The sequence below is a fragment of the Chiloscyllium punctatum genome, chromosome 2 (genome assembly GCF_047496795.1).
Source record: "Chiloscyllium punctatum isolate Juve2018m chromosome 2, sChiPun1.3, whole genome shotgun sequence".
Classification (NCBI taxonomy): Eukaryota; Metazoa; Chordata; class Chondrichthyes; order Orectolobiformes; family Hemiscylliidae; genus Chiloscyllium; species Chiloscyllium punctatum.
The window spans coordinates 86,788,821-86,811,970 of record NC_092740.1 but is presented as its reverse complement, the minus strand read 5'-3'; the positions used below and the strand labels follow the sequence as shown (position 1 = coordinate 86,811,970).

Below are 23,150 nucleotides of genomic sequence, written 5' to 3'. Positions count from 1 at the left end.
TAAAATCCCCAACCTGTCAAGCTTCACAACTGGTACAACCGGTGCTGACCGGTGTTTCTGCAAATTGAATTGGTTTGATGATTCCTTCTCTTTCCAGCCATCTGATTTCTGCCTCTACATTTGCCTGTAAGACAAATGGCATTGAAGGAGGGCCTTGTAGAATTGTGAAATTGCTTCCTGGTCAACATGCAAGGTGGCCTTGGCTCCTTTGATGGTCCCTGGACCTTCCTGATAAACCTCCAGGTATTTAATTAGGAATTCACTTAGGCAGCCATTTTCTAATTGCAAAATCTAGTTGAACCAATTTAGGTGAACCTTCTTCAAACAATTTCACTCCATCAAGCTTGGGACCATGCCTTTTATTGTAATTGGTGGTGCCTGCACCAGCTGCTTCTCATAAGAGACCTGAAACAAAGTTGTACCATTAATTTGCAAAGGTTCCCCAGTGTAGGTTTTCAGTCTAGCCAAAGTCTTGTGCGAAATTGAGCATTGGAGTCCAGAAGTAATCATGTTAAAAGACTAATTCTGTGATCACTGAAATGGTTGCAGGGCTCTTGATCACCAGTGGAACTGAATGACCTTTTAAACAAACATTTATTTTGAATGGTTCTAAGTTGGATATTGCCAAGCAGTTTAACTATTCCAAACCAGATGCAGGTTGGCTTTCTAGGGTATGCACTGTCCGGGATACTGGCTTATGAAGTGTGACTCAATTTAGATCTAGTGTGATTCTTTTGCTGTCTTGAGTCCACATACTGGCAGCAACTACAATAGGTTGCCAGCTTGGATCCTGAGGAAAATGTTTAACCATTTGGCTGAGGCTAGTCTTTGTTTTGGGATTTTGCTGTGGACTGATCTAGAGTCCCTCTGTTCAGCATATGTCCAGAGTGAGATTATAGAATTATGACAGCATTGTGTAGAAAATAATTCAATGTATGTTTGTTATAAAATGCTGTGTGCTCTCTCAATTCACATTGAACTGCTCATAAGCTTGATGTAAATCTAACTTTGTGATGACCTTGGATCTTGATAACTCCACATGCAAATCTTGGGAGGCCTTGGGTATTATTCGTCCACCGCATGGTTGATTGTGACTTTGTAGTCTTACTGTTTTGTATGACTTGGACATGACTGTGGTTCTGGCCAGTCACTAGTCAGTTTTTTTTTCTATAATGCAAATTATCTTGTGTTTTTGTTCTTCAACCTGGATTTTGGGGGTGCACACGTTTTGGTCTTACATCAGAGGGAAACTGAAAGACAGTGTGTAAGTCAGGGAAAGGTTGGGTAGAGAGAAGTGACAGAGGGGGAGAGTGAGAGAGAGAGAGAGAGAGCAGTCCTCTAATTGAAATTAATGATTTCACAACAAGTATATCTTCAGAACACTCCTCAACAATGCTATGAGAGCTATTCAATAGGTGATCAAATTTTTTTAGCTGTCTCAAATTGAAAAAAAACATACTTTGAGTCTCACTTAAATTCACCAGGCTGGTCTTTGCCTCATAACATTGATTTTCTCACAGGTCTCACCTCACCTTTGAGCAGCTAGTGGGATTTGTCCTATTATTGGATATTGCATTCCATTTGTTCACAATTTTAACCCATCACTACAGTAGGTTTTCAATTGAACTGCTGTCTCATTTAGAGATATTTCACTGAATTTGCTCTTGTGTGTGCCTCTCTTCATATTGGGACAATTTGCAGCCATAGTGTGTATGTTGGTATACTGTTGATTTATCAACATTTTCCAACAAAACCCTTTTTTTCAAAGCATAAATATTGTGGAACCGTAGCTTCTCTTCACTTAAGCACTGTAGATTCACTTCAAGATTGTGCCCTGTGCTCTTGTGATGTCAATGATCTCCAAACCACTGCAATTAGTTCTCTTTCTCTCATTAGTTTTTGCTCAGTAGTATTTGCATTATGGCCTTTGTTTTAGCAAATGAGCATTTCATATTGCTGAATAGACATGGCTTGCCATGTGTATACCATTATATTGATTATAGGTCATCTACAATGCTATCAGCAGAACTTTTATCAATTGGTCTCTCAGTTTTGCAGTTATAGTAATCTTCTGACAATGGACAAATGCTGTGCTAGTCAATTACATAAGACAGAACTTCTGGGCATTCTTTGTTTCTATCTCTATGGTAAAGACAATTTTGCATGCCAGCTCAAATGTATGATTTTGAACGTTTATTGACATTGATTTGATTCTTTCATCCACCAATCCACATACAAATCTAGGTCATAATGCATTGTCTAAGAATGTACCAAAGTTGCAATATCATGATAAATTTATCAATCCCACAACATATTCACCAACTGCTTCACTGCTTTTCTGATTTGTAGTTTTCCATTGTCTAACTTGGTTTAGGATTTATGTTTCTATAATCTTAACATCACCTTGTATGTGTTGTTGACAGCAGAAAATTATTTCCAGCATGTTGTACAATTCTAGGTCAATCACTTTACAAAATTGCCTTTTTGCATTCAAGACTCATTTTATTTGGTGCCTGGATCACTTCACAGTCACACTATAAGAGTTTGAATATATGATTGGCTCTGAAAAGCCTGTCTGTTTTTTCAATCTATGAACTGAATCGTTCGCAAGCTGTCTAGTACGTTCCTCACCTTCCAATCGGACATGTCCTGTGGGCACAGTCATATTGTTCCATTTCAAATGTAACAATGACAGTAAACAGAAACCATTCCTGCAGAAACTCAAATCTGGCAGTCTTTGTGGAGAGAGAAACAGTTGACTCTCTTGGGTCCAGTATGATGGTTGAGAACATAAGAGTCCTAGACATAGAATTATAGAGATGTACAGCATGGAAACAGACCCTTCGGTCCAACCCGTCCATGCCGACCAGATATCCCAACCCAATCTAGTCCCACCTGTCAGCACCCAGCCCATATCCCTCCAAACCCTTCCTATTCATATACCCATCCAGCTGCCTTTTAAATGTTGCAATTGTACCAGCCTCCACCACTTCTCCTGGCAGCTCATTCCATGCACACACCACCCTCTGCATGAAAAAGTTGCCCCTTTAGATCCCTTTTATATCTTTCCCCTCTCACCCTAAACCTGTGCCCTCTAGTTCTGAACTCCCTGACCTCAGGAAAAAAAACTTTGTCTATGCATCCTATCCATGCCCCTCATAATTTTGTAAACCTCTATAAGGTCACCCCTCATCCTCTGCCGCTCCAGGGAAAACAGCCCCAGCCTGTTCAACCTCTCCCAAATAGCTCACATCCTCCAACCCTGGCAACATCCTTGTAAATCTTTTCTGAATCCTTTCAAGTTTCACAACATCTTTCCGATAGGAAGGAGACTGGAATTGCACGCAATATTCCAACAGTGGCCTAACCAATGTCGTGTACAGCCACAACGTGACACCCCAACTCCTGTACTCAATTCTCTGACCAATAAAGGAAAGCACACCAAATGCCACCTACCTGCGACTCCACTTTCAAGGAGCTATGAACCTGCACTCCAAGGTCTCTTTGTTCAGCAACACTCTCTAGGACCTTTCCATTAAGTGTATAAGTCCTGCTCAGATTTACTTTCCCAAAATGCAGCACCTCACATTTATCTGAATTAAACTCCACCTGCCACTTCTTGGCCATTGGCCCATCTGATCCAGATCCTGTTGTAATCTGAAGTAATCATCTTCGCTGTCCACTACACCTCCAATTTTGGTGTCATCTGCAAACTTTCTAACTGTACCTCTTATGCTCGCATCCAAATCATTTGTGTAAATGACGCAAAGTAGGGGACCTAGCACCGATCCTTATGGCACTCCACTGGTCACAGGCCTCCAGCCTGAAAATCAACCCTCTACCACCACACTCTGTCTTCTACCTTTGAGCCAGTTCTGTATCCAAATGGCTAGTTCTCCCTGTATTCCGTGAGATCTAACCTTGCTAACCAGTCTCCCATGGGGAACCTTGTTGAATGCCTTACTGAAGTCCATATAGATCACATCTACCACTCTGCCCTCATCAATCCTCTTTATTACTTCTTCAACCAAGTTGATCATGTTTGTGAGACATGATTTCCCACACACAAAGCCATGTTGACTATCCCTAATCAGTCCTTGCCTTTCCAAATACATGTACATCCTGTCCCTCAGGATTCCGTCCAACAACTTGTCCACCTGCAAAGTCAGGCTCACTGGTCTATAGTTCCCTGGCTTGTCCTTACTACCCTTCTTAAACAGTGGCACCATGTTAGCCAACCTCCAGTCTTCCAGCACCTTAACTGTGACTATCGATAATGCAATTATCTCAGCAAGTGGCCCAGAAATTACTTCTCTAGCTTCCCACAGAGTTCTAGGGTACACCTGATCAGGTCCTGGAGATTTATGACATGTTGGACTCAAAACCTTAACTCTGTTGCTGTCTTCACTGCTAGTGCCGAACCAGTTGAGTTTCACCCGCACTTTCTGCTTGCATTTCAGAATTCAAGCAATGTGTGGTATTTTGTTTTTTTTTATGCCATATTAAATCTCTACTGTGGTTGTCTGCAAGTGTTGCTGAGTTCAAGTCATCCTCGGTCGGACAGACTCACCCAAACCAGCTAATTGGAAGTTAAATAAATGGACATCAGGAACTTAAGGTGGCCAACCTGACGAAGTGCGTTTGTACTGTCCGGAATAGTGAGGCGTGGTTCAATCCAATCAAAATCTCTCCCATCTGATCTGGTCAGTCACAAGCAGCCAACCTATCCTGTTCATCAAATTCTTGACAGTCAGCTGCTGTCAATATTTTTGTCCTCTGACTTACCTTCCTGCCAACAATTTGTTACATGTCAACAGGCAGTACCAAAAAAAGTACATCACGATAGCTAGGTATATTGACTAATACCACCATTGCACACTGCACATTCTCACATCAAATGAGAATGTTACACCAGCAATGAAAATATCTTGATCACTTTCCAATGGGTTTAATTCACTTCAATTATAAAATATTATTGGACAGAATGGGACAATTTACCCATTGTGACTGTAGCTCTTCGTAAGAACTATCCACTTAGATATACTTCCATAACTTGAAACCTGAAAATGGACCTAGATATAGCCCTGAAAATGTTCGTTCCAAAGAATCTATATAATTTCCTTTTAGGTGGGGAGTTTCAGATTACCACATATTACCACATCAAAGAAATTCGGTCAGTTGCATCTCTGGTTCTTATTTGTAACTAAACTGACCTATTGAAAGTTGCAGTGTTAATATGTCACTTTGAGAGATGCCTTTTAGTATTAAGGATCATTGATGTCAAGCCGCTATATATCTGTTATGTGATTGGTTTTATTTCCTGTTACAATTGATCTTCAAGCAGTTTGGAGAACTTCAGTCTCTTTATCAAGTGATAGTTTCAAACTTAAGTTAAGTTTTAGCTCTGTTAAGTGTGTGTTGTGGTGATGCTTGATAATCCAAAGCAACAAGAAATAATTGCTGCTATGTCATTAGAAAAAGTCTTAAAATATTGTCATTTCCACTTCTGTTATAGGTTTTAATACTGAACAGGTTTTGCTGAGAGATCTTAAGGAGCTGTCAGAAGGAGATACAAAACTTGCAATTAGTACTGTGTGTATGACCCTGGAGGTGAGTGAATTGAGTGCAATACTAGCTACAATTTGTCAATAACATTGCATAGGGTGGTCCATTCTATCACATGAATATTTACTTTAAATACTGCATGGAACAGCAACAGCACAGTTTGAGTGATGTTACCACCATTTTATGGATGTAAATGCTTAATTGTGGACCGATTTGCATAATGCATATTAATAACTTTTTTAATGAAGAGTGATTTATCATTATGTTTTAAAACATCACAAATGAAATATTACATTCCTTATTCCGAGAGCTGTGTGTCACTCTGTGATGGCTCAATAGGGATTCCTTATTACGGAATGGGACATGATGTTTTTCAATTCTTTGGATGTATTATCTATCAGATGCAGAAAACCTGTGCAAAATTGGGTATTACTTATGAGAACTATAATTTTTTTTATTTCCAGTTCTAATAAGTCAAGACTGAGATCTGTTATAAAGTCTTTAATGCACTTCATTGAATATCACTGGTTGATGATGCACATTGCAGAGAGAAAACAGACTTTTGGAATGACTATTGTTTTGACTTGTTTGTTTAGTTATTGCACGAGGATTTCGTTTTGAGTTACATAGTTTATCGAAAGTTTCTTATCACTTTTATTTGTAGTACATCCTTTTACAAATTGTTTCTAGCTTTGACAATAAAGTAGGAGTTTTTTTTAAAAATAGCAAAATATTATGTTTTGAAATTGTCATTTAAAATTTAGTCATGATCAAATTTATTAACATGTATAACTGTTTGGAATGTAATTTGATTGGTAGTAATAAAATGTCAATCAAAAGTCACTTCTCCACTTTAAGAATCTAGAAGTGCACTAATGCAGTTGTAGATCATTCAATTGCAATTGAGAATTGTACCCTTTAATAACATGGTTCACAGCTCATTCATAACTGCATTTTTTGTAGAAGGACATGATTGATTTATTGTCAGGTGTGCTGAGGTACAAAGCTTTGTTTACAAGAAGCACGGGCAGATCATAGTAAGCAAGGATGTACAGATCAAAAAGCCATAGACAGAGGCATACAGGGTGTGCACTGAGCGAGATCAGAGTGAACAAAAATCAGTGTTATTTGAGGCGAGAGAGTCCATTCATCAGCTGGGAAGAAGTTGTTCCTGAACCTGCTGGTGTGTATTCAGACTTCTGTATCATCTGCCTGATGGGAGAGGCTGTAAGAGATCATTACTTAGCTGTGATGGGTTTTTGATAATGTTGGCAGCCTTTTTGTCGCAGTGGGCCATGTAAATTGAGTCCATGCATACCATCTTCTGTAATTTCTTACAGTCCTGGTCAGAGAAATTGCCATACTGGGCCATTATGTACCCAGACGGTCTGCTCTCAATGGTGCATGTTTAGAAGTTGGTGAGGGTCCTTATGGACATGCCAGAATTTCCTGAGCAGTCTGAGGAAGAATAGGCATTGTTGTGTCATCTTAACCATCGCATCCACGCGAGAAGTCCAGGACAGGTGGTCGGTTATCATCACTCCTAGGAGTTGACACTGTCCACCCTCTCAACCTCAGTTACGTTGATATAGTTGGGGTGTGCAAAGCAACTGAGAAGGAACTGAGAAAAAGTCAAGGACAAAACAGATTGTAGGTCTAATGCTCTCTTGGCAGTTGTAAACAGAGATCTTTGAGATGTCCAGTTTGACCTTGAAGAGATTTGAACTTCTTGTCTCTATAATCACCATTTTCAAGCTATTCCAAAAACCCAATATTTTAAAAATAGCTCTTGCCTACATTCTTTATTAATCTCTTTCTTTTCTCGGAGACATGTTCTCTTGTTTTATTGGCATGTAGCCAATTCAGTAGCTGTGACTGATCTTCTACATATCCAAGAATTATTCATTTGTAAACTTGCAATTACATGCCATGGCAGTCTTTCCACTAATGACTTGTATCCTGGTTTTGTCAGCCTGCTCTCAGTTATGTTATTCTCAAATCATTGCAGTAACTCTCTTATGCACCTTTGCCAGATCTAGCATGACAGAGATAACTATTTTCTAAATTTTCTTGAGAGAAAGAGTGGTGTTTCAGTACTCACTAGAAAGGCAGCAACAAACACCAGGGATGAGCTTACCAACAACATTGGGGCTGTCAGGGGGAAGTGCCTAGTACAGACATGAATGTAAAGGTAGTTGTAGATTACAGTTTTTTAAAGAAGGGTTTTACATTATGAGAGTGAAATCTGAGTCCCAACTGCTTAGCAGCTGCTCTATTTTTATTCTGGAATGGTGTAGCTTGCTGATGGCCTCCATTTTTTGGTCAGTTGTGATTTCTTCAAATAGATTCTTTTCACTGGCACTTATTTGAGGTGAAGGAAGTAAGAGGAAGTCAGGAGCTCTCAATGACCTTGCACTGTCCCAGTCCTCGTTGCTTTCTCTCCTTTAGAAACATAAGAGATAGAAAATATGTACAGGATTTAGCCGTTTGACTCTTTGAGATTTTGTCATTCAATATGATCTTGGCTGATCCTCTATCTCAACGCAGTTGCCCTCTCTCTCCCCTGCCCTTGACAGCTTTAGCTTTTAAAGATCTACTTTAATAGTTTCTTAAACATATTCCGTGACATGGTCTCTAAATGCTGCAATGCATGTATCTGTTCCTTCTATCATTTCCTATTCATTGCCTATCCGCTGACATGCCTTTCAATGGCTCTGATGGCAGTTTCACCTTTCATGCCTCTGTAGTTTCCTTTCTTTGAATTTAGGATTCTACCTTTGGAGTCGACCACCTCACTTTGGATCCCAATGAAGAATCCTGTCATAGAGATGTACAGCACGGAAACAAGCCCTTTGGTCCAACTCGTCCATGCTGACCAGATAGCCTAACTTAATCTAGTCCCATTTGCCAGCACTTGGCCCATACCCCTCTAAACCATTCCTATTCATTTTGCAGACAGAGCTTAAGTGTTCTGCAAAACGGTTACCCAGACCGCATTTCATCTCCCCAATGTAGAGGAAACCTCATTATGAATAGGGAATGCAGTAGACAAGATTGAATGAGGTACAGGTAAATTGCTGCTTTACCTGGAAGATGGGTAGAACCTTGGATGATCAGGAGGGAGAAGTAAACAGGTAGGTATTACACCTTTTGTGATTGCATGGTAAGAGGCCCCGATGGTGAAAGGAGGAGGAGTGGAACAACATGTTCCAGAGGGAAGAACAGACTCCTACATCATAGTCTCCCAACTCCATACAGCCCACGACTACCTTCTCTCCAAAATCCACAAACAGGACTGCTCAGACAGACACACTATTTCTGCCTGTTATTGCCCCACAAAACTCATCTCTACTTAGCTCAACTAGATATTTTCTTCCCTCGTCCACTCTTTTCCTACTTACATCTGTGATTCCTCTGACACTTTATATCAGTTACAGAATTTCCAGTTTGTTGGCTCTAGCCACCTCCTCTGTACCATGGACGTGCAACCCTTTTACGTGCTCATCTCCATCCAGATGATCTCAGGGATCTCTGCTTCTTCCTGGGGAAAAAGGGCCTGAACTGGCCCCATCCCCCACCACTCTCCTCTGCCTGGCTGAGCTCATCCTCATTCTGTACGACTCTCCTTTAGCTCCTCTCACTTTCTTCAGCTCAAAGGCTTAGCCATAATTACCCACGAGTCTCAGTTGTGCCTGTCTCTTTGTGGAGTAGTGGAACATTGCTTGTTCCAAACACATTCTGGTCCTTCCACACAATCCTTTCTCAATGATATTAATTAATGCTGTTTTCCCCTCTCATCTGAATTGGAAAATTTGTCAAAGTCTCTTTCAATTTCCACCACCCTCTTACCTTCACGAGGTCCATCTCTGACTCCTCCCTTCCCTTCCTCAATATCTGTTTCAATTTCTGAGAATAGGCTGGCCATCAATAGCCATTACAAAACCTACTGACTCCCACAGTTTCATTGACTGTACATCATCACACTGTGCTTCCTGTAATGACTCCTTCCTATTCTCCCAATTTTTGTCTCTGTCACACAACTGTTGTGATGATACCACCTTCCACAGAAATGTCCACTTTTTCCTCAACCAAGTATTCCTCATTACCACGGTTGAGAGGGTTTTATCTGTATTCCACCCATGTCTTGCACTTCTACTTTTACCTTTTCCCTCCCACAACAATGACAGGACCCCATTGTTCATTTACCACCTAGCAATATCCCTCCAAAAGATCGCAAGCCATTATTTCCATCACCTCCAACAGGATACCACATCCAGACATGCATACCCCTCCAGTCCCTTGTCAGTGTTTCTCAGGGACTGTTCCCTCCAGCACACCCTGGTCCACTCCGCCTCCATTCCCAACATCTCATCATGCTGCCAAGGCACTTTGCCATGCAACTGCAGAAGAAATAACAGCTGCCAATTCACCTATACTTTATTCATTTTCGTATCCATTGTTCATAACGTAGTCTCCTCTAAACTGGAGAGACAATAGACTGGATCTCCACACTGCAGAACATCTATGCTCTGCCAAATGACTCCCAGCTTCTAGTTGTCTGCCATTTAAACACACTACTTTGTTTCCACATCAACATTTCTGTTGCAGAATCTGCAGTCTCTTAGGACTCAACATTGAGTAAGAGTCACAGTTATAGAGACGTCCAGCATGGAAACAGACCCTTCGGTCCAATCTATTCATGCCGAGCAGTTATCTAAACACAATCTAGTCCCACCTGCCAGCACCTGGCCCATATCCCTCCTAACCCTTCCTATTCATATACCCATCCAAATGCCTTTTAAATGTTGCAATTGTACCAGCCTCCACCACTTCTTCTGCCAGCTCATTCCATACACATACAACCCTCTGTGTGAAAGAGTTGCCCCTTAGGTCTCTTTTATATCTTTCCCCTCTCACCCTAAACCTGTGCCCTCTAGTTCTGGACTCCCCGGTCCCAGGGAAAAGACTTTGTCTATTTATCCTATCCATGCCCCTCATAATTTTGTAAACCTCTATAAGGTCACCCCTTAGCCTCCGACGCTTGCACGCAATATTCCAACAGTGGCCTAACCAATGTCCTGTACAGCCGCAACATGACCTCCCAACTCCTGTACTCAATACTCTGACCAATAAAAGAAAGCATACCAAATGCTGCCTTCACTAACCTATCTACCTGCGACTCCACTTTCAAGGAGCTGTGAACCTGCACTCCAAGGCCTCTTTGTTCAGCAACACTCTCTAGGACCTTACCATTAAGTGTATAAATCCTGCTAAGATTTGCTTTCACAAAATGCAGCACTTCGCATTTATCTGAATTACACTCCATCTGCCACTTCTCAGCCCATTGGTCCATCTGATCAAGATCCTGTTGTAATTTGAGGTAACCCTCTTCGCTGTCCAGTACACCTCCAATTTTGGTGTCATCTGCAAACATACCAACTGCTTACATCTTATGCTTGCATCCAAATCATTTATGTAAATGACAAAAAGTAGTGGACCCAGCACAGATCCTTGTGGCACTCCACTGGCCACAGGTCTCCAGTCTGAAAAACAACCCTCCACTACCACCCTCTGTCTTCTACCTTTGAGCCAGTTCCGTATCCAAATGGCTAGTTCTTCCTGTATTCCGTGAGATCTAACCTTGCTAACCAGTCTCCAATGGGGAACCTTGTTGAACGCCTTACTGAAGTCCATGTAGATCACATCTACTGCTCTGCCCTCATCAATCCTTTTTGTTACTTCAAAAAACTCAATCATGAGTTTTCCCACACACAAAGCCATGTTGACTACCCCTAATCAGTCCTATCCAAGATGGAGTACGGGAAAAATTTCTGGCTATAACCACTGCTCCTTTTTCTGAGGCATTTTAGGTGCTAGAGATGATTTCCTCAAATTCCAGGAACAGCAATTACTGTTTTACATGCTGTTGCATTGTTTTGAAACTTTGGGGAAAAAAAAAAGTAAAAACCATAGCGGTTTTAAAAGGGAGAAGAACAGACAAAGGAAGCACATGGTAAGTCAGTGCGAGAGAGAGAGGGAAAGAAACTGACACCAGAGTCAACCTGCACAGTTTTACTGCCTTTGCTGTTTGAATTCATGTATTACTGGACGGCGGAGTACGTCTGGGAAAATTAACAACAGTGAAATTCACAACTGATCTTGAAAGAACTTGTCTGGGAGAGGTCACAGCACATAAACAGATAATTGAACAGTTTAACTGTGGCCTACAGAAAGTCTGCAGTAGTGAGTAGAGTGGGTTCTTTCTTGATTATATGTTTTTTTAGATATGTCTCTTGATTAAACCTCAAATATAAGCCACAACTATTAATTTAATCTGGGGCAGTGTTTTGTATAGAAATAAGATGGTTTTATTTTCTGGGTCTATAGATTGTGATGGAGCAGAAATGGGCTTTAGTAGAGCGATATGTTCTATTTGTCAGATGTGGGAGTTTAAACAGATTTTAAGGGTTACTAAGGATTATATCTGCAATAAATGCTGTTAGTTGCGAATCTTATCAGATCAAATGGATCGGTTGGAGAGACATTTAGAAGCAATGAGGAATTTGCAGCATAACAGTATGTGATGGATGGCAGTTACAGGAAGAGGGGAAAGTCCCAGATACAGTTGCATTGATGGATTAACTCCAGGAAAGGTAAGAGAGGTAGGCAGCTAGTGCAGGACTCTTCTGTGGCTATACTCATTTCAAACAAGTAAGTTGTTTGGAAAATGTAGAGGATGATGGATTCTCAGGGGAAAGTAGCAGGAGCAACCAAGTTTCTGGTACTGAGACTGGCTGTAATGCAATGAGGGGTACATCAGGTTCCAAGAGATGAATTGAATTAGGGGTTTCACTAGTCCGAAGTACAGGCAGACATTTCTGTGGCCAGCAGCGAAAAATCAGAATGATGCGTAGCTTCCCTGGTTCCAGGATCAAGGATGTCTCAGAGAGGGTGCAAAATGTTCTCAAGGGGAAGAGGGGCCAGCAAGAGGTCATTGTCCACATTGGAATCAATGACAGATGAAGGGATAAGGTTGAGATTCTGAAGGGAGATTACAGAGTGTTAGGCGGGAATTTAATAAGGAGGTCCTTGAAAATAGTAATACCTGGATTACTCCCAACGCTACGAGCTAGTGAGGACAGGAATAGGAGGATAGAGCACATGAATGCATGGCTGAGGAGCTGGTGTATGGGAGAAGGATTCACTTTTTTGGATCATTGAAATCTCTTTTGGGGTAGAAATGACCTGCACAAGAAGGATGGATTGCACCTAAATTGGAAGGGGACTAATATATACTGGCAGGGAGATTTGCTAGAACTGCTTGGGAGGATTTAAGCTAGCAAGGAGGGGTGGTGGGACTGAGGGAGATAGTGAGGAAAGATATCAATGTGAGACAGGTACAGTTGAGAATCGATGCGAGTCATTCAAGGTAGGACTAATAAATTAAACTGCATTTATTTCAATGCAAGGGGCCTAACAGGGAAGACAGATGAACTCAGGGCATAGTTAGGAACATGGGACTGGGATATCATAGCAATTACAGAAACATGGCTCAGGGATGGGCAGGACTGGCAGCTTAATGTTCCAGGATACAAATGCTACAGGAAGGAAAGAAAGGGAGGCAAAAGAGGAGGGGGAGTGGTGCTTTTGATAAGGGATAGCATTACAGCTGTACTGAGGGAGTATATTCCCGGAAATACATCCAGGAAAGTTATTTGGGTGGAACTGAGAAATAAGAAAAGGATTCAAAGTTTGTGAGAAGATTTGTAACTCGGGTGCTCATTGTTGTGGTTTTGTTTGCCGAGCTGGGAATTTGTGTTGCAGACGTTTCGTCTCCTGTCTAGGTGACATCCTCGGTGCTTGGGAGCCTCCTATGGGCTTCACAGGAGGCTCCCAAGCACTGAGGATGTCATCTAGACAGGGGACAAAACGTCTGCAACACAAATTCCCAGCTTGGCGAACAGAACCACAACAATAAGAAAGGGATGATCACCTTATTGGGATTGTATTATAGACCCCCTAATAGTCAGAGAGAAATTGAGAAACAAACTGGTAAGGAGATCTCCGCTATCTGTAAGAATAATAGGATGGTTATGATAGGGGATTTTAACTTTCCAAACATAGACTGGGACTGCCATAGTGTTAAGGGTTTAGATGGAGAGGAATTTGTTAATTGTGTACAAAGCAATTTTCTTATTCAGTATGTGGATGTACCGACTAGAGAAGGTGCAAAACCTGACCTACTCTTGGGAAATAAGGCAGGGCAGGTGACTGAGCTGTTAGTGGGGGAGCACTTTGGGGCCAGCGACCATAATTCTTAGATTTAAAATAATGATGGAAAAGGATATACCAGATCTCAAAGTTTAAGTTCTAAATTGGAGAAAGGCCAATATTGACAGTATTAGGCAAGAAGTTTTAAAAGCTGAATGGGGGCACAGGCCACATAAGTGTCTGAGGTGTTCACAGGTAAAGGGACGGCTGGAAAATGGGAAGCCTTCAGAAAAGAGATAAGAGAATCCAGAGAAAATATATTCCTGTCAAGGTGAAAGGGAAGGCTGGTAGGTATAGGGAATGCTGGATGACTAAAGAAATTGAGGGTTTGTTTAAGAAAAAGAAGAAAGCATATGTCAGGTATAGACAGGATAGATCGAGTATAAAGGCAGTAGGTATATACTTAAGAGGGAAATCAGGAGGACAAAAAGGGGACATGAGATAGCTTTGGCAAATAGAATTAAGAATAATCCAAAGGGTTTTTACAAATATGTTAAGGACAAAAGGGTAATTAGGGAGAGAATAGGGCCCCTCCAGGATCAGCAAGGTGGCCTTTGTGTGGAGCGACAGAAAATGGGGGAGATACTAAACAAATATTTTGCATTAATATTTATTATGAAAAAGGATATGAAAGATATAGACTGTAGGGAAATAGACGGTGACACTTTGCAAAACGTCCATATATCAGAGGAGGAAGTGCTGGATGTATTGAAATGCATAAAGCTGGATAAATCCCTAGGACTTGATCAGGTGTACCTAGAACTCTGTGAGAAGCTAGAGAAGTGATTGCTGGGCCTCTTGCTGAGATATTTGTATCATCGGTAGTCACAGTTGAGGTGCTGGAAGACTGGAGGTTGGCAAACATGGTGCTACTGTTTAAGAAGGGTGGTAAGGACAAGCCAGGGAACTATAGACCAGTGAGCCTGACATCGGTGGTGGACAAGTTGTTGGCGGGAATCCTGAGAGACCCGATTCCATCCTTCCATGTTTTTCACCCACCCCAACCTGGTCCTTTTAAGACATGGATTAATTTCAGCACAGTCACCCATCTCCACCAACTCCTAGGCCTGTGAACACCTTACATTAGTTGCATTCAGCACAGCTACCCCATTTTCTCACTCTTTCGTCTTATTATGTCTTATTCAGCATTTTTTCTGTCCTGGCTTGATATCCATTATCTCCTAGGTTACCTATCCCTTTCATATACTTCTCTCTCTCTCTCGGCATATTTGGGTTTTCAAAAGGCTTTGGATAAACTCCTACACGAGAGGTGAATAATCAAGACTGATGTGCACAGAAGTAGGGAGCATGTACTAAGGTTAATTGAAAATAGGTAAACCGACCGAAAGCAAAGAGTAGGTATTAACAAATCTTTTCAATAATGGGAGAGCTGTCTCTCAGACTGGTTCAACATAGTCATATTCGCAGAATCATTCATGACGCACAATGTCCTAGATACCACTATCATTACAGATAGATATGTCATGTCTCAGTGGCTGGATAGACAGAGTAGTGGCACAGTGGTATACTGTCAGGAGGCAGTTCTCAACATCCACATTGCAAACCATGAGTCTTATGACATCAAGTCAAACATGTACATTAACACCACCTACTGATGACTCTCTGTAGCGCTCCATGGCTAATAGATCACAACTATGTTGGATATCACTTGGAAGTATTAAGGGTGGTATGAATACAGAACTTCAATATCCCTCAACAAAAATGGCTCAATAGCACCACTGCAGACTAAGCTCGTCAAGTCCTAGGCTGGAGTCTATGGCAGGCAGTGAGGGAACCAACAAGAGGAAAAATCAGCCTTGGCTTTTTGCTACTAATCTATCTGTGGCAGACAATATCAATAGGAATGACCATGGCACAGTCCTTGTGAAGATGCAGTTGTGTTTTCACATTGAAACCGCTTCCAGCTTGTTGCTGGATATTATGACCGTGGTAAATGGGACAGATTTTAAACAGATTTAGCGCCTCAAGACGGGGCATCTACAAGGCCATGGGCCACCATTAGCAGAATGTTACTCCAACTCAATCCACAACCTCATGGCCTGGCAGATCCCCCACTCAAATGTTACCATCAAGCCAGGAGATCAACCCTGCTTCAATGGACAGTGCAGGAGGCCACACCAGAAGCACCACCAGACAAACCTAAGAACAAGGAATCAACTTGGTGAAGTTACCAAACAGGATTACTTGTGCACCAAACAACATAAGCAGCAAGTGAGAGAAAGAGCTCAGCAATCACACAACTAACGTAGCCCTACTTGAGCTCTGTAGCCCTACCATATTCAGTCATGAACAGTAGTGGGCAATTAATTTACTGGAGGAGGAGGCTCCACAAGTATTCACATGCTCAATGACGGAAGAACCCAGCACATCAGTGCAAAAGATAAGGCTAAAACATTCACAGCAATCTTCAGTCAAAATTGCCGAGTTGATGATATATCTTGGCCTCGTCTAGTGGTCTCCAGCCTGGCCAATTACTATCCCATCAGTCTACTCTCAGTCATCAGTAAAATGATAGAAGATATCATCAACAGTACTATCAAGCAGGACTTGCTCAACAATAGCTGGTCACTGATGCTTAGTTTGGTTTCTACCAGGGCCAAATGACACTCCTCCTCATTACAGCCTTAATTCAAACTTCGAAGAACTGAAATCTAGAGGTGAGCTGAAAGTGACAGCCCTTGCCATCAAGGTTGCACTTGACTAAGTGTGGTATCAAAGTGCTTAGCAAACTAAAGTCAAGTAGAATTGCAGAAAACTCTCCAATGTTTGGGAGTCATACTTGGTACAAAGGAAAATAATTATAATCGTTGGAAGTCAGTCATCTCAGTTTCAGGACATCTCAGCAGGAGTTCCTCAAGTAGTATTCTTGGCCCAATTATCTTCGGCTCCTTCATCAATGATATTGCCTCCATTATTAGCTAAGAGCTGGGAATATTTGCGGCTGATTGTGCAATATTTAGTATCATTTATTACTCTTCAGATACTGAAGCAGTCAAAGTCCAGGATTTGGCTTTCCAAGTGGCAAGTAACAACTATGTTGCACAAGTACCAGGCAATGACAATTTCTGATAAGACAATCTAACTAAAAGAGGAAAGTAGATCTGTATTCTTTGAAATTTGAAGAATGAGAGGTGATTTTATTGAAAATGATAATATTCTAACAGGGCATGACAAAATGGACATAGATTGAATGTTTCCCTTGACTAAGGGTGGTGCGTGAATGGAATGGCTGGCAAGTGGGACTAGATTAATTTGGGATATCTGGTCGGTGTGGATGAGTTGGACAAAAGGATCTGTTTCTGTGCTGTACATCTCCATGACACTCTGGTGGCTCTGGGATCAAGGGCATACTTCTATGACTGAGATAAAGAGGAGTTTCTTCACCCAGAGAATGCTGAATCTTTGAAATTCTCTACTACAGAAGGCTGTGAAAGTTCAATAATTGACTGTGTTCCGAAATTGATAGTTTTCTGGAGATAATTGAGAGTAACAAATATGGAAATAGTAAAGGGAAAATGATGTCGAGTTAAATGATCGGGTATGATCTAATTAAATGCTGGGGCATGTTTGATGGGCTGAATGCCCTATTCCTCTGGCTAAGTTCTATTTTTTTTATAAAAATGTTTTTAAAAATCATAAAACTGCAAAATTCCCAGCTAGTTGCCATGACTTATGCATCCAAACTAATAAAACTTGCCCAAAATATTCACTCCTTGAAGCAGAGTTATCAGCAGCTTAGACAAATGCTACTGTTTAAAAATTGGCTGCTGGTGGCTGTAAGGAATCAAAACACTGGCGCAGAGGAGAGGTCAGTAAGAATCCATCTGGCCACCAGATTTCGAACAGAGTAAACAGTCAGAATACTTTAGTAGACTGGACAGAATATGTGGCATTGAGACTGGGGTGCTGGAAAAGCATAGCACGTCAGGCAGCAGGGGTTCTCCTGCTCCTCGGGTGCTGCCTGACCTGTTGTGTTTTCCAGCACCCCCACTCTCAACTCTGATCTTCAGCATCTGCAGTCCTTGCTGCCTCCTGGCCAGAATATGCAGCAGCCTGGATTTCCATTTTGCACAGCAGTGAGGATGGGAACTCCAACAGAGAGCTGGTGATGAGTGTTCTGCATCTTTGCTTGAACAGAAACAGGATTGTGTTAATGGTAAGAGCACCCGATAACCTCAAATCTAGCTGCCAAGTCTGCCTTGGATATGTTGACACAGATATTGATTCAATTAAACGGAGACAGTGTAGCTATTGGGTGCACCAATTCTAAACCGATTCTGAAATCCCTCAGTCAGCAGCACAAAACAATCTTAAAACCAATAATGTGTCTCGCACTCTCTGTCTCACACTCATTTCTTATCTTTAACTCTCACCACACCGTTTTTCAAATTATAGAAGTCCATTTGGAAAACACCAGGCAAAACTAAGCAAAACAGGTCAGTGAAAGTTTAAAATATATTTCATGTGCAGAAGTACATGAAGCAGGAATTTGAACCTGTAACATTATATGTTAAAAAAGTGGATAACTGACATTTTACTGCAACAGTAAGATGACGCTCCCCACATGGCTTCAGCAGAACTGGAAACGGCCTGTTAGTCTTCATGTTCTGAATTCCCAGGTGCTGTTAGCCACTTATCCTCTGGGTTTGGCAGTGTCCTGATAAAGATCGCTCCACTTAGTCCTGTGTAAGGATAAGCTCTATCAGCAGGAGGTGGCAAGTGGGATTCTGAAAAGTGGGAGAGATGCCAAGCAGACAGATGTAGAAATGCTTAGCACGGAATCCCTATTCCCTATCTCTTTCAACGATCATTTTCTCCTGGCCTATTTCTACTTTGCTGCCAGGCAAAAGCTGGAAGCCATCTTGCTGCATTTCAGTGAATTGCGGAATGGCGAAGAAACAATTTTCTTCAGTCCTAAATAAGGTATCATTCTGAATGTTGGGCTTTCGGTGAGGGCCAACGTACAGTATTTGATGCTCCATGCTGGTGTTCAATTTTCCTTCTGATATAGACATCAGCATGAAGTGTGAAGACATAAGTGTTCATGCTGGAGATGGAATCCTCCAATTCACAGTCCAGTGTGGCTGGGAAAACTGATTCAAGCCCTGATATTGTCTGCTCCACTGTATGTTGACAGAGAGGGATGGTCTCATGTAGGGTTTGTTGGATTGAAGAATGATGGGCATGTGAAGTCTTGGGAAGGCAGAATCAAGGGCTTTGCATGTATGTGTGCTGTGCCATTCAACTGTCCTGCCTTGATTAGGTCGTTGTACAGTTTATGACACTGAATCAAGGAGTGGGACAAACCACACGCCAAACCTTTCTGTCAGTTCCATGGATAATTAGGAATTGTTTTCAGAAGCTGATCACTTCCACCAATCCCGTAGGAGCAGAATCTCCCTGTGACCCTTTTCAATCTGCAGCAACAGGTTGAGAGACGCACATCACTAAAGCATAATATTATCCTGCTATGTTAATCCTTTGTTTCTCCAGGTTTTAACTCTTTCAGCACATCTTTGTAGTCCTTCAAGTCTGACCTTCATAGATTCCCTTGAAATAGTGGAATTGACATAGATGAGTACTCACTCAAATTGTTGGGAAGCCTTGAAAGCCATTGCTGGGTAAAAAGCAACCAGGCCATTGATATACTGCTGGGACTTGCTCCTCTTGGCAGCTCTGAAAGTTACAATTCAGCAATTGAAACTGCATTATGTCAGTGATATTATACATGCTATGATAGAAAAGATGTTCTACAACAGGATCATTTGGAGAGCCCAGAGTTGCAGGCTGGTCCAATCAATGAACTGGTGCATATCCATAAGCACACAATATCCTTGCTGAAGTGCAGAAACATTCTATTAGTGGCTCTGAAATGTGTCATAAGGATTCTTTAGAGGCTGGTGCATGCATCTGTAGATGTGGGTGCATTGTGCCTTGCGATGGTGCCAGTGTCTAACGTGGCTGTCCTTTGGAACAAGTGGTGAACTGGAATTGATAGATACCCACTCTGATTTCCATGTCAATGTTTCTTAATGTATAGTTTGGGGAGTTTGGCAAGATGGGAAACTGAATATTAATTAGGCGAACTTGTGCAATTAATGAGCAATAATTTACCTTATTTGACAACCCATTGCTGCCTTGAGAAACATACCACACTATTCGGCAAAAGCATAAAAGATGAAGAAGATGCTACCTACCTTCAAGATTAGTTTCTACCCGAAATCTTGTCTTAGACCATATTGCTCAATCCCTAAAAGCTTCTGCCTTTGGCTTGAACCTGTAACTGGTAGTTCTCAAATCTCCACAAGAAGAAGCAGCCTCCAAGCATCTGCCCCATGAACTGCTCTCTGTATTTGATATCTTGCAATAAGGTTTGTAAAGGGACCCAGTAAGTGAGGAATTGTAGAGTAAATCTGAGTGGGTGGGAGTTATTGTGTCCGAAAGGGAGTGGTGTAGGGTCCTGTAGTGGTCAGTGTGCCAGATCTGATGGTGAGGGGTAGTATGTAGGTGTGTCAGATCTGGGTGGGCGTGGTGAGAGTGTCACATCTCAGGGAGAGAGGGATTGTTGGGTCTGGTGGCGAGTTTTTGGGTTCCAGAAAGAAAGGGGGGTTTTCATGTCTGGTCAAGGAGGTGCAATTGAAGATAAGGGGGCACATGTCAGTTAGTTACTAAGGAGTTATTCAACATTTTTACACATCTAACCTTGTATAGGAGCAAAGGTATTAGGAGTGGGTGTAGGCAATTCAGCTCTTTGAATCTGCTCTGCCATTTAACATGATCATATCTTGGTCACTACTTTCTATGTAATTATTTCTTTAACTGTAATTGAACCTGCTGAATTCTCTGATTTTTTTTTTAAATAGATACTTTTCAAAGGTTCCAGGTATAGGGAAATTGCCCGGCAGAATCTTCAATTTCCTAGGCAATTCCTTAAGATCCTGCAATGTCAGGGAATCTGCCAAATCCCATGCACATATTCCCCTTGTGCAGCACGGCTGCAGAAATGATTATTTAGCCATTGGAAAATTTGGACCAGATTTATATTTTGAGGAATGGTCTGTCTATAAAGCCTATTATTTCAAGTGCGCACATTATTTGTTTATCCCACTGATGAGGTGAGACTGCACAAAAATATCTTGCGAATGGCTCAGTGGAACAACCTTCCTATTTGCCATTTAGTTTCATCCCCTCGTCAAATTCTGATCTGCTTGATAACTTGTGTGTTTTTAATATAAGTAACTGTCCTCTGTTCTATGTGTGTTTGAACCATGAATCTGTTCTACTAAGTAACCTAAGGCAATGTATATTTACATAGTATGTGTTGTTTTTGAAGTTTGTTATTTTAGGAATGCAGCTAATTTTACTGAATGGGTTACTGTCTTGAGATGCTGAGAGAGTGGCTAAAACACACACATCTAGTTTGATTCTGCTGACAAGCTCCCACCGCTGGACAATTTGCTTAATGCAAGAATTTGATGCTGTTTGCACTTTCCTTTACTGCTAGCAGTACCAAGTCTCAGAAGATGTCATGGTCTTCTCTACATCAGGGAGGACAAACTTAAGGAACGGTTTCCCGAGCATTTTAGCTGGGCCCACAGGCACCTCCCAATCACCGCCCATTTTAATTCCCCTTCCCACTCCCTTACTGACATGACTATCCTTGGTCTCCTCCATTGCCACAATGAACCTAACTGCAAATTGGAGGGACAACACCTCATCTTCTGCCTGGGAAGCCTACAGCCCGGAGGACTCAACATTGAGTTCTCCAATTTCAAATAACCTCCCTTCCCAACTCCTCTTAACTCCCTTCCACTGCTTCCCATCACCAACCAGATACATTTCTACCCATTGACCAACCACGTTGTAACCTCTACTGTCTTCACCTATCCCCACTTCACCATCATGCCCCTGCCACCCCCTTTATCTATAGCTTCTTCTACACTCACCTCCAGTCCTGAAGAACAGTTACACCTGAAACATTGACTTCTGCACCTCCTGATGTTGCTTAGCTTGCAGTGTGTTTTTTCCAGCGTCCTGCTTGTCTACCGGAGGAAATCTTTATTAAAGATTTTTTTTGTAGTTTTTGTAACTATACTAACAATACACATATTGGTTTTAAACTAAAACAATTAAATGAATCTGAGACAATAGTTACACCATAACTGAGATTTTTGTTTTAAAAATGTAATTTCACTTTGTAACAATGCTATTATAGTGTGTGTCTGCAGCTTAGGTTTGAAGGTTCACTGAGGAAAACAGCTGCAGTTTTTTTCCTGTGGAAAAACGGGTCTTGACTCCAGGTTTACAATAAATTTACAATAAGACTTTGTGAAATTTTTTTCTTGATTTCTGGCACAAATCCTAAAATAATGCATTTTATGCTTCATGTGTAATTATCTGGACAAAACCAAGCCCAGTAAGAGCTGAAATCTCTTGTTCAAATCCTGTAATTGTCCTTAAACCCACAACTTTCTGGACAAATAACAACTGAACTAAAGCCACAGACTTTGTTCAAGGGTGGACTGCCTTCCTATTTCAGAATTTTTTTTCAAATATTTCTGATATTGAAATTAATCTGTATCTTTCTCTTACTCTAAGAAAATACCTAGTTTTGAATAAAGGCACTGTTTTTTTTTGTAATTATTCAAATGACAGTTAGTGTTGAATTTAGATATTTGTATTTGTGTAAGTAGAGTCCAGAAAGGAAAGAGAGATGCTGAACTGAAAATATCAATCCATTGTCTCTTTCATATTACATTTAGGTTACTGGGATCCTATGGCAATTTTCTTGTTTTACCCCAGGACACTAGTTAAGGAATTTAATTATGCAAGGACTGTTATCAAGGATATTCAAAATACTTCTGTCAAAATACAGTTCTTATGCAGTCTTTCTTCTGTTGGTTCTTTTGCAACATGAACACATTGATGTTCGAGATAACTATGTAATTAAAGAAGCTGCTATTTATTTACAATATTAATTAATTCACAAGATAAATTTGCATATTTATCAGAATTGTTACATTTTGCTCAACTTTTTGGAATAATTCTCAACACGTTAACTTGGCTATGTAGAATCATAAGGTTTGTTCTTTTCATCTGCCTTCACTTCTTTCTGAACATTTCTATTGTTGATATATTGTAACAATGATTCGAAAAAAAAATGACATGACGTAAAACTTTAGTGTATAAATTAAGATCTTTTTAAAAGCAATCTTGGGGAATTGAGGTGTTTTTGATAACCTAATATTGTCTAAGGTTACAGAATAAGAATATCTAAAACTGCTTGCATGTAA

General features: G+C 41.1%; 1 protein-coding gene across 1 annotated transcript in view; it reads left to right on the top strand.

The window, feature by feature from the left end:
• LOC140486271 (protein prune homolog 2-like) overlaps positions 1-23,150 on the top strand; it is a 417,027-nt gene that overhangs the window by 119,408 nt on the left and 274,469 nt on the right. Inside the window, exon 6 of the mRNA XM_072585194.1 lies at positions 5,516-5,610. Within this exon, the coding sequence (XP_072441295.1) occupies positions 5,516-5,610 (95 nt within the window). The remainder of the gene's footprint in view (positions 1-5,515; positions 5,611-23,150) is intronic.